This window comes from Gekko japonicus, unplaced genomic scaffold, assembly GCF_001447785.1.
Source record: "Gekko japonicus isolate JY-2015 unplaced genomic scaffold, Gekko_japonicus_V1.1 scaffold672, whole genome shotgun sequence".
Taxonomy (NCBI): Eukaryota; Metazoa; Chordata; class Lepidosauria; order Squamata; family Gekkonidae; genus Gekko; species Gekko japonicus.
In genome coordinates, this window is record NW_015161423.1 from 722,553 (window position 1) to 738,167 (window position 15,615).

Below are 15,615 nucleotides of genomic sequence, written 5' to 3' on the forward strand. Positions count from 1 at the left end.
GTAAGTGATAACCAGCACTTTGAGCACCTGTCACAAATCTTGTGATGTGGCTGCTTTAGTTTCCTATTCCTTGATTTAGTTAAATACACAAATGCTGCTGTCTGCACATCAAATGCTAAATAAACACATGTCCTGAGATGCCTCTCCTGTATTTGTGTGCTACAGATGAACAGTACCAGGCTTGTATCAGTTTGCTCTGTATTTTTTGCCAAACCAGTAGCTACCCATACAACTGCCATTATATGACATGTTTTGTAGTTTTAGTATGTCAGAGCATGAGCTTTGGGTCTTCCCTACTGAGGTGGAAATTGTTTTGCTGTTGGGGCACATGATTTATGTTTTGGTGAAGTTGTTGTACATTGAAAACATGATCTCTTTCTCTCTCCCCCCCCCTTACTTACAAAAGGGAGAACATGGAGTTGCGGGGAAGATGGGCCCCCCAGGTTTCCCAGGGAAAAGGGGGCATAGGGTAGGGCATTGTAAAATGCTTGGGCTTGGTTTTCTGATCTTCATTGCTTGTCTACCAACACCATCCTTGTTCTGTTTGCTTTGAGCTGTGTTTCTGTGCTTGGGCAGAATGCTTCCAATCCCTTACTTACATCCGTGTGCTGTGCCAAAGGAATTGGTTAACATTTTTTTTTTTGAGAGGTGTGAAATAAATTAGAGATGTTTAATTTTTGGAGTACCTGATTTCAGCCATGATAAGTTGAGGTATTGCTGTTCAGAATATGCAAAACATTAGCATCCTTATCAAATAAATACAAAGAAAAATGTGGCATTACAGAATCAATGGCATTTTTTGAAGTCAGGTAATCTCAGAGGGATATGGGAACTGCTCCCCAGTACTTTTAGAGTTAGGCTGCAGAATGGATTAATTTGACCTCTTCTGAGTGCATGATTACCGATCAGGGTTATAAAGAAAATGACAGGGAACCTGCAAGGACTTGTGGTGGATATCTCATCTTCACCTCCCTCTGTCTGTTTCCTCTGTCTCTTCGCTGAAAGACCCTATAGGCTGTCCCCTTTTCCTGCTTCCTTACCTCCTTCATTATCTTCAGCTTTCCCCCCACTAGCAATATCTCCCTGGCCCCAGTTGTATGATGGGGCTGCCACTGGCTGGGCCCAGTTGTGTGGTGGTGCCCTTTGAGCCCAATTGTACAGTGGTGGCTGTGAGGCCTGGGCCAGTTGTGTGGGTGGTGAATCTCTGGGGGTTGCCACTGAGCTGACAAAGCCAGACTGAGATATTTGCCATGAGCTGTATTTTTATATTGTATCTGTCTTAAACCTTGAAATACCAAATAAGATAGGCATGATGGGAGCACACAGGGATTCAGAAGATTGCTGGGATGCTTAAATATTTATGAGGGGATGTAATCACTGCTTACCTTGAAGATGACAAAATCTATATGTCTGATAAGTATTAGCTCTAGGTACGGTTCATTAACTCTTTATATTTCCCAGTCTAATTTGAAAATAAAACACTTTAATGGCTTATGTTCACGATGAAATAGGCCAGCTCATCTTTTGCTTTTACAAATAGGAGAACAAAATGTCCCTATGCATACATAATTTCCATTCATATTCAGAACTTTATTTGCATGACCATGGATAAAATATTCAGAGTTTTATTTGCATGACCATGTACATTTTGTCCTTTGCACCAAATATCATTCAAAGAATATAGCTGTCTGGAACAGAAGTTGGAATCTTAAGAATGTAAACTTTAATAGTTTTATTTTGGCTTACAGGGTGTGGTGAAACTCAGATGCTAGTAGGAGAAGTATGGCAGTGGTCAAGGAATAAGAATTTTATTATTCTGTAGCCCATGGCTATTCTTCCCTACCATTTTGCCCCCTTTCCTCAGTCATGCCTCCCTTTTTCCATTCTCCTTTCTTTTTAAGACCTAATTTCATGATCACTTCAGTGCATTGTTGCACAGAGAAAAGCCTGCCCTAGTTGACTCTGAAACTTAATACATTATGTAAAGTGTGCTTGCTGTTGTCATATGGGTGTTCTACCACCAGTAATATCTACAATTTTCCCCTAACCCTGCTGGGTTAGACATGGATGGCTACATACTATGCTAATGATGCCTGAGAAGAAGTTTCAGACTTTTTGAGATGTGGCCAGTTATTGAAATCCATGAAACTATTCTGGATTAAACAGTTTAAAAAACTTTGGCCATGTGAGTGCACCTGGTGTCTTTTATCATGATATTAGTTGAGAAGTAATCAGATAATGGACATATGGCCTTGGTGTGATACAAAAAGGTGGTTCTGCTGGAAGAAGTGAGTACACTTGTTCTGAAAGTCTTGACCTTCAAAAGGAATGCTAGAGGGAATAGGAATGAACTTTAGACACGTTTGCTGCCTTGTGCCTGTAGGCAGCTTTACTGACATTCACCTAATCCTACAGATTATTGTAACCACTATTTTACCTCATCTAAACTCTGCCAACAGGATGAAAAAGGAGTTCTTGGTGATCCAGGATCTCCTGGAATCTTAGGACAGAAGGTTTGTTTAGTTAAGTGAGGGAAGGGAATATTTCCATGAAGCATAGTCCATTTTCTCACAGAGTTATTTGACGCCGTCTGATGGTGAAAGGAAAGTCCGATGCTGCAAAGAACAATACTGCATAGGAACCTGGAATGTAAGATCTATGAATCAAGGTAAGCTTGACTCAAAAATGAGATGGCAAGACTGAACATCGATATCTTAGGAATCAGTGAACTTAAGTGGAAAGGAATGGGCGAATTTAACTCAGAAGACCATTATATCTACTACTGTGGCCAGGAATCTCGTAGAAAAAATGGTGTGGCCTTTATAGTCAACAAGAGAGTGCAAAAGGCAGTACTGGGATACAATCTCAAAAATGACAGAATGATTTCTGTCCGATTCCAAGGCAAACCATTCAACATCACAGTAATCCAAGTCTATGCCCCAACCACTGATGCAGAAGAGGCTGAAGTAGACCGGTTCTATGAAGACCTACAACACCTCATAGAACTAACACCAAAAAATGATGTCCTCATCATCATAGGGGACTGGAATGCTAAAGTAGGAAGTCAAAAGGTAACCGGAATAACAGACAAGTTTGGCCTTGGAAAGCAAAATGAAGCAGGGCAAAGGTTAACAGAGTTTTGTCAAGAGAACACACTGGTCATAGCGAACACCCTTTTCCAACAACCTAAGAGGCGACTCTACACATGGACATCACCAGATGGGCAACACCGAAATCAGATTGACTATATAATTTGCAGTCAAAGATGGAGAAGCTCTATCCAGTCAGTAAAAACAAGACCTGGAGCTGACTGTGGTTCAGATCATGAGCTACTCATTGCAAAATTCAGACTTAAACTGAAGAAAATCGGGAAAACCATGAGGCCATTCAGGTTTGACCTAGATCACATCCCTGATGAATATACAGTAGAGGTGAAGAATAGATTCAAGGGTCTGGATTTGATAGATAGAGTGCCTGAAGAACTATGGACAGAGGTTCGTGACATCGTACAGGAGGCAGCAATCACCACCATACCAAAGAAAAAGAAATGCAAGAAAGCAAAATGGCTTTCTGATGAGGCTTTACAAATAGCAGAGGAAAGAAGGAAAGCGAAAGGCAAAGGCGAAAAGGAAAGATTTACCCAACTGAACGCAGATTTCCAGAGAACAGCAAGGAGAGATAAGGAGGCCTTCCTGAATGAACAGTGCAAAGTAATAGAAGAAAACAATAGAATGGGAAGGACTAGAGATCTCTTCAAGAAAATTGGAGAAATCAAGGGAGCGTTCCATGCAAAGCTGGCCATGATAAAGGACAAAAACGGTAGGGACCTAACAGAAGCAGAAGAGATTAGGAAAAGATGGCAAGAATACACAGAAGAACTATACAAGAAAGACCTCAATGTCCTTGACAAACACGACGGTATAATCACTGACCTTGAGCCAGACATCCTGGAATGTGAAGTTAAATGGGCCTTAGAAAGCATTACTAACAACAAAGCTAGTGGAGGTGATGGTATTCCAGCTGAGCTATTCAAAGTCTTAGAAGATGATGCTGTTAAAGTTCTGCACTCCATTTGCCAGCAAATTTGGAAAACGCAACAGTGGCCACAGGATTGGAAAAGATCAGTATACATTCCAATCCCAAAGAAGGGCAATGCCAAGGAATGTTCAAACTATCGCACAATTGCACTCATATCACACGCTAGCAAGGTCATGCTCAAGATCCTACAAGCTAGGCTTCAACAGTACGTGGATAGAGAACTACCAGAAGTACAAGCTGGGTTTCGAAGAGGTAGAGGAACTAGAGATCAAATTGCCAACATTCGCTGGATTATGGAGAAAGCAAGAGAGTACCAGAAAAATATCTACTTCTGCTTCATTGACTATGCTAAAGCTTTTGACTGTGTGGATCACAACAAACTATGGCAGGTCCTTAAAGAGATGGGAGTACCAGACCACCTCACATGTCTCTTGAGAAACCTGTATAAGGGCCAAGAAGCGACAGTTAGAACCGGATACGGAACAACTGATTGGTTCAGCATAGGAAAAGGAGTACGACAAGGATGTATACTGTCACCTTGCTTATTTAATATATATGCAGAGTACATCATGCGAAATGCTGGCCTGGATGAATCACAAGCGGGAATTAAGATTGCTGGGGAAAAGATCAACAACCTCAGATATGCAGATGATACCACTCTAATGGCTGAAAGTGAAAAGGATCTAAAGAGCCTCTTGCTCAGAGTAAAAGAGGAGAGCGCAAAAGTGGGCTTGAAGCTCAACATCAAAAAAACTAAGATCATGGCATCCGGCCCCATCACTCCTTGGCAAATAGAAGGGGAAGTCGTGGAAGTAGTGACAGACTTCACGTTCCTGGGATCCCAGATCACCGCAGACTGTGACTGCAGCCATGAAATTAAAAGACGCCTGCTCCTTGGGAGGAAAGCGATGGCGAACCTAAACAGCATGATAAAAAGTAGAGACATCACCCTGCCAACAAAAGTCCGCATGGTCAAAGCAATGGTATTCCCAGTAGTCATGTATGGCTGCGAGAGCTGGACTATAAGGAAGGCCGAGCGCCGAAGAATAGATTCTTTTGAACTATGGTGCTGGAGAAGACTCTTGAGAGTCCCTTGGACTGCAAGAAGAACAAATCAGTCAATCCTCAAAGAAATCAACCCTGACTGTTCCCTGGAAGGCCAGATAATGAAACTGAAGCTCAAATACTTTGGCCACCAAATGAGAAGGGAGCACTCACTGGAGAAGACCCTGATGCTGGGAAAGATTGAAGGTCAAAGAAGACGGGGACGGCAAAGGATGAGATGGTTAGACAGTGTCATAGATGCAACGAACATGAAATTGAGCAAACTTCAGAGGACAGCGGAAGACCGGAAGGCCTGGCGGGAGCTGGTCCATGGGGTCGCAAAGAGTCGGACTCGACTGTGCGACTGAACAACAACAAATTGGTCCAGCAAGCTCACTATTGTCTCCTCTGACTGACAGTGGCTCTCCAGGGTCTCATTTAGAGAGAAGTGTTTCCCAGCACCTACTATCTGAGATCCTTCTAAACTGAAGATGCCAGGGAATTAACTTACTGCCTGCAAAATATGTGGTCTACTACTAAGACATATACTTACTGAGTGCAGATATTACAAAATTGGCACTGTGGTGTCTGAACTGAGACTGAATTTAGGAGATACATTTACCAGCATATCAACATGAGCTGCTTCCATACAGCAGATATTTTCCATATTGCTTTCATTGCCACTGTGAATGCAGAGGCAAGTACACTGGAAACAACTTACTTATAAGCAATAGCTTATTTATACCTTGTTTTTCACCACAGTGGGGTTATAATGCCTTACAACATTCCCCACCCCCCATTTTATTTTCAGAGCCCCATGAGGAAGGTGAGGCTGAAAGAGTGACTGACCCACAGTTACCCAGAAAGCTTCCATGGCAGAGTGGGGATTTAGACCTGAGTCTCCCAGATCCTAGTCCAACACTGTTGACTACTATACCATGCTGGCTGTCCACATGTGGGAGTTTTCTGATTCTTCCTTTCCAACTCTTTCTTTCCATATGCGCTCAGCAGAAACACTGCATGGCATGGTTGTCATGGCTGCTGTGATGAGTTGCCAGCCCATTTATTGTTCTTTTGTTCACTAATGAATTATATCACTATAATTATTCTATTAACATTTCAAACAGATGTTGCAAAAGATTGTTATAGCACTATAGCAATTATTGATTTTTGTTTAAAAGCCCTCAAAAAAGCCATGTAGCAGGGGAAAATTGTTGAGAAAACAGCATCCACAAAAGGCTGACAGGAAATTATGCCATTGTAAACCAGACCTTTGTAGGCCAGAAGTATTTACAATTCCTTACAGATGGCATGCTAACATATTAGGACAGCTAGATTCAAGTCCAGTAGCACCTTAAAGATTTTGGGGTATAAGTTTCTGAGAGTCAACACTCCCTTCATCAGACCTAACAAAGGGAGTGCTGTCTTTCAAAAGCTTATAACCTCCAAAGACTCGTTGGTCTTTAAGGTGCTACTGGACACTTTCAAAAGCTTATAACCTCCAAAGACTTGGTCTTTAAGGTGCTACTGGACTCAAATCTAGCTGTTGTACTGTAGACCAACATGGCTACCCTTTGAAGCACTAGGATAGCATTCTTTCCAAAAAGACTGGAGTAAGGTTTGGAAAGGAGCATATTTAAGAATGTAGAAACCCCAGAAACAGGACAATTCCAGCAAGACATTGTTTGGAAACTCCCAAAACTCCAGTTTCAAAGCTGAGGTGGGGAAACAGCCCTGGAGAATGCAGCTGTGATCTGGAAAATACAAAGATATAATAAGCAACTGACCATTGTTCATCTTTCTTTGTACCTAGGGAGAAAAAGGAGACTCTGGCAATGCTCTTGGAGGAGGTAAAGGGGAACCTGGACCACCAGGATTACCTGGATCTCCTGGACCAAAGGTAAATAACGTTCTCTGCCTTTTTGATAGGTGTAATGAATATTCCAGGGTGGATGCCTACAGATGCATTTGATGAATACTGTTTCTTCACTAGGGCATTTACAATGCCATCCTAAGCACAGTTGTATCCCTCGATGTCCATGCTTAGGATGGAACTGCTAATTTGCTGTTTTAACTGAAAGCCAGTCTCTTATAGTCTCTTCAAAATAGTTACTCAAAATTTCCTGCCTATCTTTACCTTGATAAATATAGAAAACTCTGGAATTGGCAAAGAACCTCTTTTTCAAACAAGTTGTTAGCTAGAAGATATGGAAAACAACACGATAAATTTCCCCACAGCATTTATAGCTCATGTGGAAATGCAAAGTTTTGATCCTTATTGAAAATCTAAGCCGCAGTGTTATGTTTGACAATGTAAATTAAATTACGGTTGGCACTTACCTAATTTTGTTAAGGCATATGTTGCATACAATAGAGCCATACCAGATCAGATCTTCAGAATGAGAGTACTGGGAAAAACTAATTTAACTCATTTAACACCCCTAAATGTTTCTCAGTTCTTCTTTGTGTGGCATGATGTGTTTCAGTCATGAGGAATCATGGGAGGATATCTAACTGAAACTATGTAATACTTACTAGTCTCCACATAATTATAATATAATATAATATAATATAATATAATATAATATAATATAATAATCTTTCGATTTATTAATCGCTCAATTCTGCAGAGCTGCTGGCTCTGAGCGGTTTACAGTTACTCATATACACATGGGACTAACAATGATTCATAGGGGGTGAGGGAGGACAACATATAAATCTTTTAAGTCGCACACGTTTGCAGCCGACGGGGATTTTGTTCAGCTGTAGCCTCAGACGTGTTCCAGACGGCATTCACTCGGCTTGGCTTGATGACGTCAGTTCTTCCAGGACTGCTTCGAGTCTCAGCGCCACACTGCCACTTCCTGGCCAGATTGGCTCATCACAGGCTTCTTAATGCCGAAGAAATCTTTCCAGGCTTCCGAACGTACGAGCTGGACATTCCGTTTCGCCGGCTAACACCTCCCCCCACCGGGGGGATTTAGTGTGCCCACCCTCTCTAAGGAGTGGTACCCATTTTATCTACTCGCCGAAGCTTTCGAACCGCTGGGTGGATGGCCAGCTGGGGACAAGGCTGGTAGCTCACACCAGCGCGGGCTAGAACTGACAGCAGTTCTGTTCAGTTCAGATGTTACTGTAACCAGAGGATAAATCCTCTGTGCCACCGCTCCCCTTAATGAAGAATCCACAGGGGAGCAGGACCAATTTGCCCAAGGGTGATTGTTGTATTACTGTTCAGGCTATATTCAGGAAAACTGACTACATTACAAAGTAAGATTTTCAGCAGCCTAATAGATTGAGGTTCTTTTTTTACTTCCCACACTTGCCTCTTCAGGTAGAGCAGATCTACTTCTGGCTTACACTGCAGTAATGGCTCAAAGTATGCAAATGAAACTGACTCATAAATATTTTCAGATGCCACTCTCCAAATACAGGTGATTAAAATTTCGTTCCTGGCCATATTAATCCCAAGCACTGATTTGAAAATGAGTATCTGAAAATTATGAATCCTCAACTAGTTTAGATAAACCAATTTTATTCCACATATCTTAGATCTAGATGGAAGCTCCAGGTCCTAACCACATACACGACTGATTTTTTTTTCAGGGCTCCAAAGGGGAACCAGGAAAGAATGAAATAGTGGATTACAATGGCAGTATCAATAAGGCCTTACAGGTAAAAAACTCAAAAGGACCTAACAAGTACAATTTAGGGGGGGTTGCGGTTTTATTTAACCAGCTTTGTTAATGGTCTGCTTCTGTTTTATGGATAGTTTTATACAGTTTATGTCCAGTGGTTTGTTTTAACTGTAAGCTGCCTCAAGCAGGACTCTGAAGAGGCAACATAGAAATAGCCTAAGTTGTTTTCGTAATAATAATCATCATCAACAAATATTCAAGTGACCTTTTTAGCTGCTCAAGAATAATGTGTTCTACTGCACAAAATTGCTGGCACATATTCAGGGAAGCATATGGCATTATAGCATGAGATCGGACTCAGTCATATTGCAAGGATGCTCAGATTTTCAAAGATGTGCTCATAGATTTGCCATCTTTTGATATTCACTGTAAGTTCATGGTTGACATAACCAAGAAGAAATATTTTGTGACAAGTATAATTCTAAACAGAACAAGAAAATTGTTAACAGTACAAATGTGCAGTGCTCCTGTACTGACTGATGTAGTTCAAACAACAGGAACATAATCAGTGATAAAATACAAAGTCCCAGTCTAGTTCTAGTTTTATGCACGTTGCATGCAAGCAACATCTACTGATATCAGATGGGGGTGAGAATCCAGACAACTCACTAGGACCAAGAGAAGGTGTTGCAGGCTCCCAGCTCACCTGGAGGACCAACAGGCACAGCAAGCTTGGCAAAGGGTGCGGCTTCAAGTCCAGATATAATGATGCACACTCCCAGGTATAATGAAGTATCCAGTCTCTATTATCAATGCAAGGTTGTGGTTAATTTCACCCACCACAGTTACGGATTTTTTAATGGGAACTTTAATCTTTGAATTTAGGATCTTCGACGTGGTCTCTGTGCTTCGCACCCATGGGATCTAGTGCACACACGCTGGATCGATCGGCATTGTAGCAAGCTCTTTAATGGATTTTCGCACCCAGACCTCAGGCATGCGCAGGAACCCCACCGTGCATGCCCAGAGGGCAGGGCGTGGACATCCCGCCAGTTCCTTTCTTACCGCCGCATTGGAAAGACCTCTTTCTCGTCGGTCTGATCGGATTTTTCCTCGCTTTATCCTTTTTTCTTCAGTGTTTCTTTGTACTTTAAAAAACCCAACAACTTTATTTTACAACTGAGGGGGAAGTTGTCCGTTTACCTCAGTGTGGCCGGGCTACCCCCCCTCACCCCTTCTTTCTTCTTCTTCGCTGTTTATTTTTATGGAGAAGAAGTGGGGCTTTTTTAACTGGTGCAAGGGTTGCGGCAGTAAACTTGCTCCACCTGACCATCACACCCTGTGTATTTTTTATTTGGGAGAGTCTCATCGACCTGAGTCCTGTTGCCATTGTGCTTGGTTTTCCAACCAGACACGAAAAAATAGAGCTGCGCGCCTTAAAGTGGCGCTCCTTGAGTCGGCATTGCATCCTCCCACAATGATGGACTCTGAGAGGCCTTCAACATCAACGGCTCCGGCATCGAGGCCCTCTTCCGATCTACCAAAGTCGAAACCACCGGCATTGAAGGCGCAATCCTCCGCTTCCACGCTGGTGAAAAAGAAGACCAAACCAAGTAAGGAGCACAAGTCCACAAAGAAGGGCTCCTCTAAGTCCCTTAAGGCGGCAAAGAAGGGGAAGGTAGCGGTGTCTGCACTGGGTGATGCCCTTAAAGTGCCTCCCGCTCCAACGGCAGTATCGATACCGGAGGCCCAAGCCCCTCCACCGATACTGACCATTCAATTATTGGACTCCCCTATACACCAATTGGAGCGTTCTTACTCCGACATCGAGACGGTAGAGCTCCTAACTCATCAGATGGATGCAGAGCCTTCTCCCTCTCCCTCCCTGTCGTCGACATCAACGGTATTGGAGGCTCTCGAAATCGATTCCCGTCGGGATCAACATACTTCTAACAGCACACAGCGTCACCCTCCACGTCTGCATGTTCAATCTGTCGATATCGACAACCGGGATTACAGCGACTACTCTCAAAGGCAGGCTGCCGCCTTGTCTCTGAGACGTCCACGGTCCAGAAGTCGATCCCCCCGAGTCTTTCTACCCCACCACCACCTCTGTATTGAGATCAACGACAGCTTAGGTATCTTTATGGGGGTTATCCACCATCCATGCCATGGCTGACTCCGGCGGGATATTCCGACTGGGATTGTTATTCGTCCCACTCTGCCCACAGATCATGGTCGCCCTATAGGTCAAGACCTTCGGCATCTTTGTTGCATCCTCCTGCCAACGACCCTTCCCACCACGATCTGGAACCTAGTCATCCGTCAAATCCGCAAGTTGTACCACCTAAACCCTTACCCAGTCAAACTGAGGTCACTACGGTCCAAATACCACACCACGATTCCTCTGACTCTGTGGAAGAGGATTTGGATACCGAAGCCTCCGAGGTTCATACCTCTCCTGACCATAAGTCTCCTGATCAGGTTGTCACTGATGATCTACCCATATCCGCATCTGACAATTGTCACTGATGATCTACCCATATCCGCATCTGACAATCTCACGTCATATACAGATCTCGTCAAAAGAATGGCCCATTCTCTCGGCCTCTCGGTCGTCCAACAACACCCTCAAGTGTCTGATGCAGTTTTTGATATCGTACAGCTCGATACCTCTGCCACTTTGGCGTTACCGATGTCTACAGTCCTTCTACAAGCCGCTAAGGCACCGTGGGAGAAGCCTTCGTCAGCCCCAGTGTCAACAAGACACCTGGATCACATGTACAGAGTCCAGGAAACTGGAGCTGAATTTTTATTCTCCCACCCTCAACCAAATTCTATGGTTGTAACCTCCTCCTCCAAATTTAAAAGAACTCACTCTGCACCTTCTGACAGGGAAAGTAAGAAATTGGATGCCTTTGGCAGACGCTTCTACTCTACAGGAGCGTTGGGAGTGAAAACCATTAACTACCTAGCCTGCATGAGCAGATACCAATACACTCTGTGGTTTCTGAAATCCTAACTCATCTTCCTGAAGATAAACTACAGGCAGCCAGAGTTATTCAAAAGGAAGGCATGGTGTTGGCAAAACAGCAGATCAACACTTCAAAACATGCCCTAGATGCCTCCTCAAGAACGATGGCCTCTGCAATAGCTCTGAGGAGACATTCCTGGCTCCGTAATACCAGTCTACCTATAGATACTAGGTCTTACGTCGAAGACCTTTCATTTGATGGCCTTGGTCTCTTTAACAGCACTACCGATTCCATACTCCAGGACATGGACATGAGTATAAAGGCTTCTTGGGCTCTGGGAGTGTCATCCTCTGTGAGACAACAATACCGTCCTTGCACCTGGTCCAGGCCCTGGCAAAGGCATACCCCAAGTCGTCAGTCTCCTGACAGACAATGGAGACCGTGGACTTCTTCAGAAGGCCAAAAACCCACCTTCCAAAAACCACGGTTTGGATCTGGGCAAAACACTTCTCGCACCAAACAGGCAAAACCCTCCAAACAGGGTTTTTGACTTCCCTTTCACCGAGTCAGTGCAAACCCGTCTATCACCCTTCCTTCACACCTGGCATCACATCTCCTCAGATGAATGGGTACTATCCATCTTGACCCAAGGCTACCGTATCTAATTCCACCAGAACCCTATTACTCCTGTCGTCGTCTTCACACCCCCTTCCCCAACTCTCCTGGAAGAGGTTTCTGTCCTTCTGCACAAGGGAGCCATCGAGCCGGTACCACCTCATTTGCAGAGGAAAGGATTCTATTCCCGCTATTTTACAGTTCCAAAGCGGGATGGAGGCGCTCGACCCATATTAGATCTAAGGTACTGAACTGTTTTGTGACCTACCACCGTTTCCGCATGGTGTCCCTGCAACAGATTATGCAGCTCCTCTGAAAACATGTCTGGATGGCCACCCTCGACCTCCAAGACGCGTACTTCTACCTCACCATCCACCCCTCCCACCGCCAATACCTACGCTTCGCAATTGGTCAACAACATTACCAACATGCGGCCCTGCCAAGTGCCCCGAGGGTCTTTACAAAGACTATGATTGTCATTGCAGCCTTTCTCCGTCTCAGGGGTATTTCCATCTACCCCTAAATCGACGATTGGCTCCTGGTAGCGCCTTCAAAGAACGCCCTGGTCTCAAACATCACCGAGACGTTGGCATTATTAGAAAATGTAGGCCTCCAGGTCAATAACGAAAAGTCTCATTTCCGTCCAGTCCAAAGAATACAGTACATCGGTGCTATACTGGATTCCAAGACACGCATGGCTTACCTGCCACAAGACAGAGTGACAGACATCATTTCCCTAACCAAGTCGTCTTTACCCAGCCTTCAGTCACGGCTTTCCAAATTCAGAGGCTTCTCGGCCTCATGGCCGCAACTACGTTGGTCCTCGTCTTTGCCAGACTAAAGATGCATAGTCTACAACTGTGGTTTATCCGCAAGTATGTCCCAACGAAAAACACACATACCGTCACCCTAACCCCTCCTCCCAACATACGAGACTCATTACTATGGTGGACTGTCCCTTCCAATCTCTTCCAGGGAGCACCTTTCCATCTTCCATCACCTCAAATCACCCAGATAACGGATGCTTCCGTGTCGGGATGGGGTGCACATATGATGGGCATGTGTGTTGGAGGGAAGTGGAACACCCACAAACAAGGTTGACACATAAACTTCCCGGAACTGCTTGCAATACAGTTCGCTGTCAAGAGTTTCTTACCACTGATCAAGGGGAAATGTGTTACGGTCCTCACGGACATCACCACTACACTCGCTTATGTCAACAAGCAGGGAGGCACTGTCTCCCTACATCTCTGCAACGTTGACACATAAACTTCCCGGAACTGCTTGCAATACAGTTCGCTGTCAAGAGTTTCTTACCACTGATCAAGGGGAAATGTGTTACGGTCCTCACGGACATCACCACTACACTCGCTTATGTCAACAAGCAGGGAGGCACTGTCTCCCTACATCTCTGCAACCTTGCCATCGAGTTATGGGACTTTTGCATCACCCACGACATCTTCTTGATAGCCATGCACATCCCAGGACACATGAATGTGCAGGCAGACCATCTAAGTCGAGCAGGGCTCAGTCTCTACGAGTGGGAAATGAACCCAACCTAGCCCTCCCACTCTTCCGCAGGTGGGGAGCTCCCCAAGTCAATGTTTTTGCCACCAGAGACAACAAAAAGTGTCCTCTGTTTTGCAGCCGAGGAGGCATGGACTCACATTCTCTAGGAGATGGTCTCCTTTATCCTTGGTCCAAGAACCTCCTGTACCTGTTCCCTCCCTTACCCATGCTTCTGAGAGTGGTTCGCAAAATCGTCAAAGACAGCGTGGACTGCATATTGATAACCCCATGGTGGCTGAGGCAAGCATGGTTCTCGACCATCCTCGAATTGTCAACAGGGATATACTACCAATTCCCTCCAGCACAGGACCTCCTCTTCCTTTCCGACTCCCCTCTCCAACATCACGACGTACCACACTTGAAATTGACAGTGTGGAGAATAACGTCAACGGTTTTTCCACCTGCATAGTGAACGTTCTACTGAACACCAGAAAACCTACTACGCGAAGGTCCTACCATTATAAATGGCAAAGGTTCTGTTCTTCCTTTGGTGTTGATGCCCCTCGAGCCACCTCCACAGGTCTCGAGAAAGTTTTCCAATTCCTCCTATCCCTCGCTGACTCGGGACTTTCCCACTCATCGTTACGTGTTTATTTGGCCGCCCTTTCGGCCTACCATGTTCAAGTTGATGGATGCACACTGTTTTCCCATCCGCTTTCAAAACATTTTTTAAAAGGTTTATTGCATCTCTACCCTCCTGTCAAAACTCCTGTCATTCCCTGGGACCTTCCTCTAGTTCTTTGCCAGCTCACGAGGAAACCCTTTGAGCCACTCGCAACTTGCGATATGAAATGTCTGTCATGGAAGAAGGCCTTTCTGGTTGCTGTCACCTCTGCAAGGCAAGTTGGAGAAATACTGGCTTTCAGGCATGACACGCAATACTTGTCCTTTTTGCCAGACGGCATCCACCTCGTACCTGACATCTCCTTCCTGCCAAAGGTAGTGTCAGAATTCCACCTACAGGCAGAGGTCTTCCTCCCGGAATTCTTCCCGGCTCCGACATCCTCAGAGGACAGACTGTTACACACCTTAGATGTGAAGCGTGCGCTCCTGTTCTACCTGAACAGAACCCACCCAGCGAGACGTGACTCCCAACTATTCGTCTCGTACACACCATCAAGGCTGGGGACTCGCATCACGGCTCAGCGCCTCTCAAAGTGGATTGTGGGTCTCATCCGCCTCTGTTACCTGATTGCCAAACAGCCATTGCCCGGCCCTATCAGGGCTCATTCAACTTGAGCTGTAGCAGCTTCCACTGCCTTCCTCCAGGTAGTGCCCCTGACGGACATTTGCAAAGCCGCCACGTGGGCCACGCCTTACACCTTCATCAGGCACTATGCCCTAGACATCCGCAAATACTCTAATACCAACATGGGACGTCGAATTCTATCTTCGGCTATGCAGTAAAGGACCTGCCAGCACCCTCCTCCAGGTAGGCCACTGCTCGCTAATCTCCCATGGGTGTGAAGCACAGAGACCACGTCAAAGATAAACAGGTTGCTTACCTGTAACTGATGATCTTCGAGTGGTCATCTGTGCATTCACACCACCCGCCCTCCTTCCCCACTGCTGTCAGCTTCTACATTTTCAATAGGGTTGATTTGCGGCGGTTTGAAGGAACTGGCGGGATGTCCGCGCCCTCCCCTCTGGGCATGCGTGGTGGGGTTCCTGGGCATGCCCGAGGTCTGGGTGCGAAAATCCATTAAAGAGCTTGCTACAATGCCGATCGATCCAGC

General features: G+C 45.0%; 1 protein-coding gene across 1 annotated transcript in view; it reads left to right on the plus strand.

Moving 5' to 3' along the window:
• The window catches only part of COL13A1 (collagen, type XIII, alpha 1), a 308,444-nt gene that overhangs the window by 190,146 nt on the left and 102,683 nt on the right, over window positions 1–15,615 (plus strand). Inside the window, exons 20-22 of the mRNA XM_015428404.1 lie at window positions 407–469; window positions 6,896–6,982; window positions 8,689–8,757. Of these exons, the coding sequence (XP_015283890.1) occupies window positions 407–469; window positions 6,896–6,982; window positions 8,689–8,757 (219 nt within the window). The remainder of the gene's footprint in view (window positions 1–406; window positions 470–6,895; window positions 6,983–8,688; window positions 8,758–15,615) is intronic.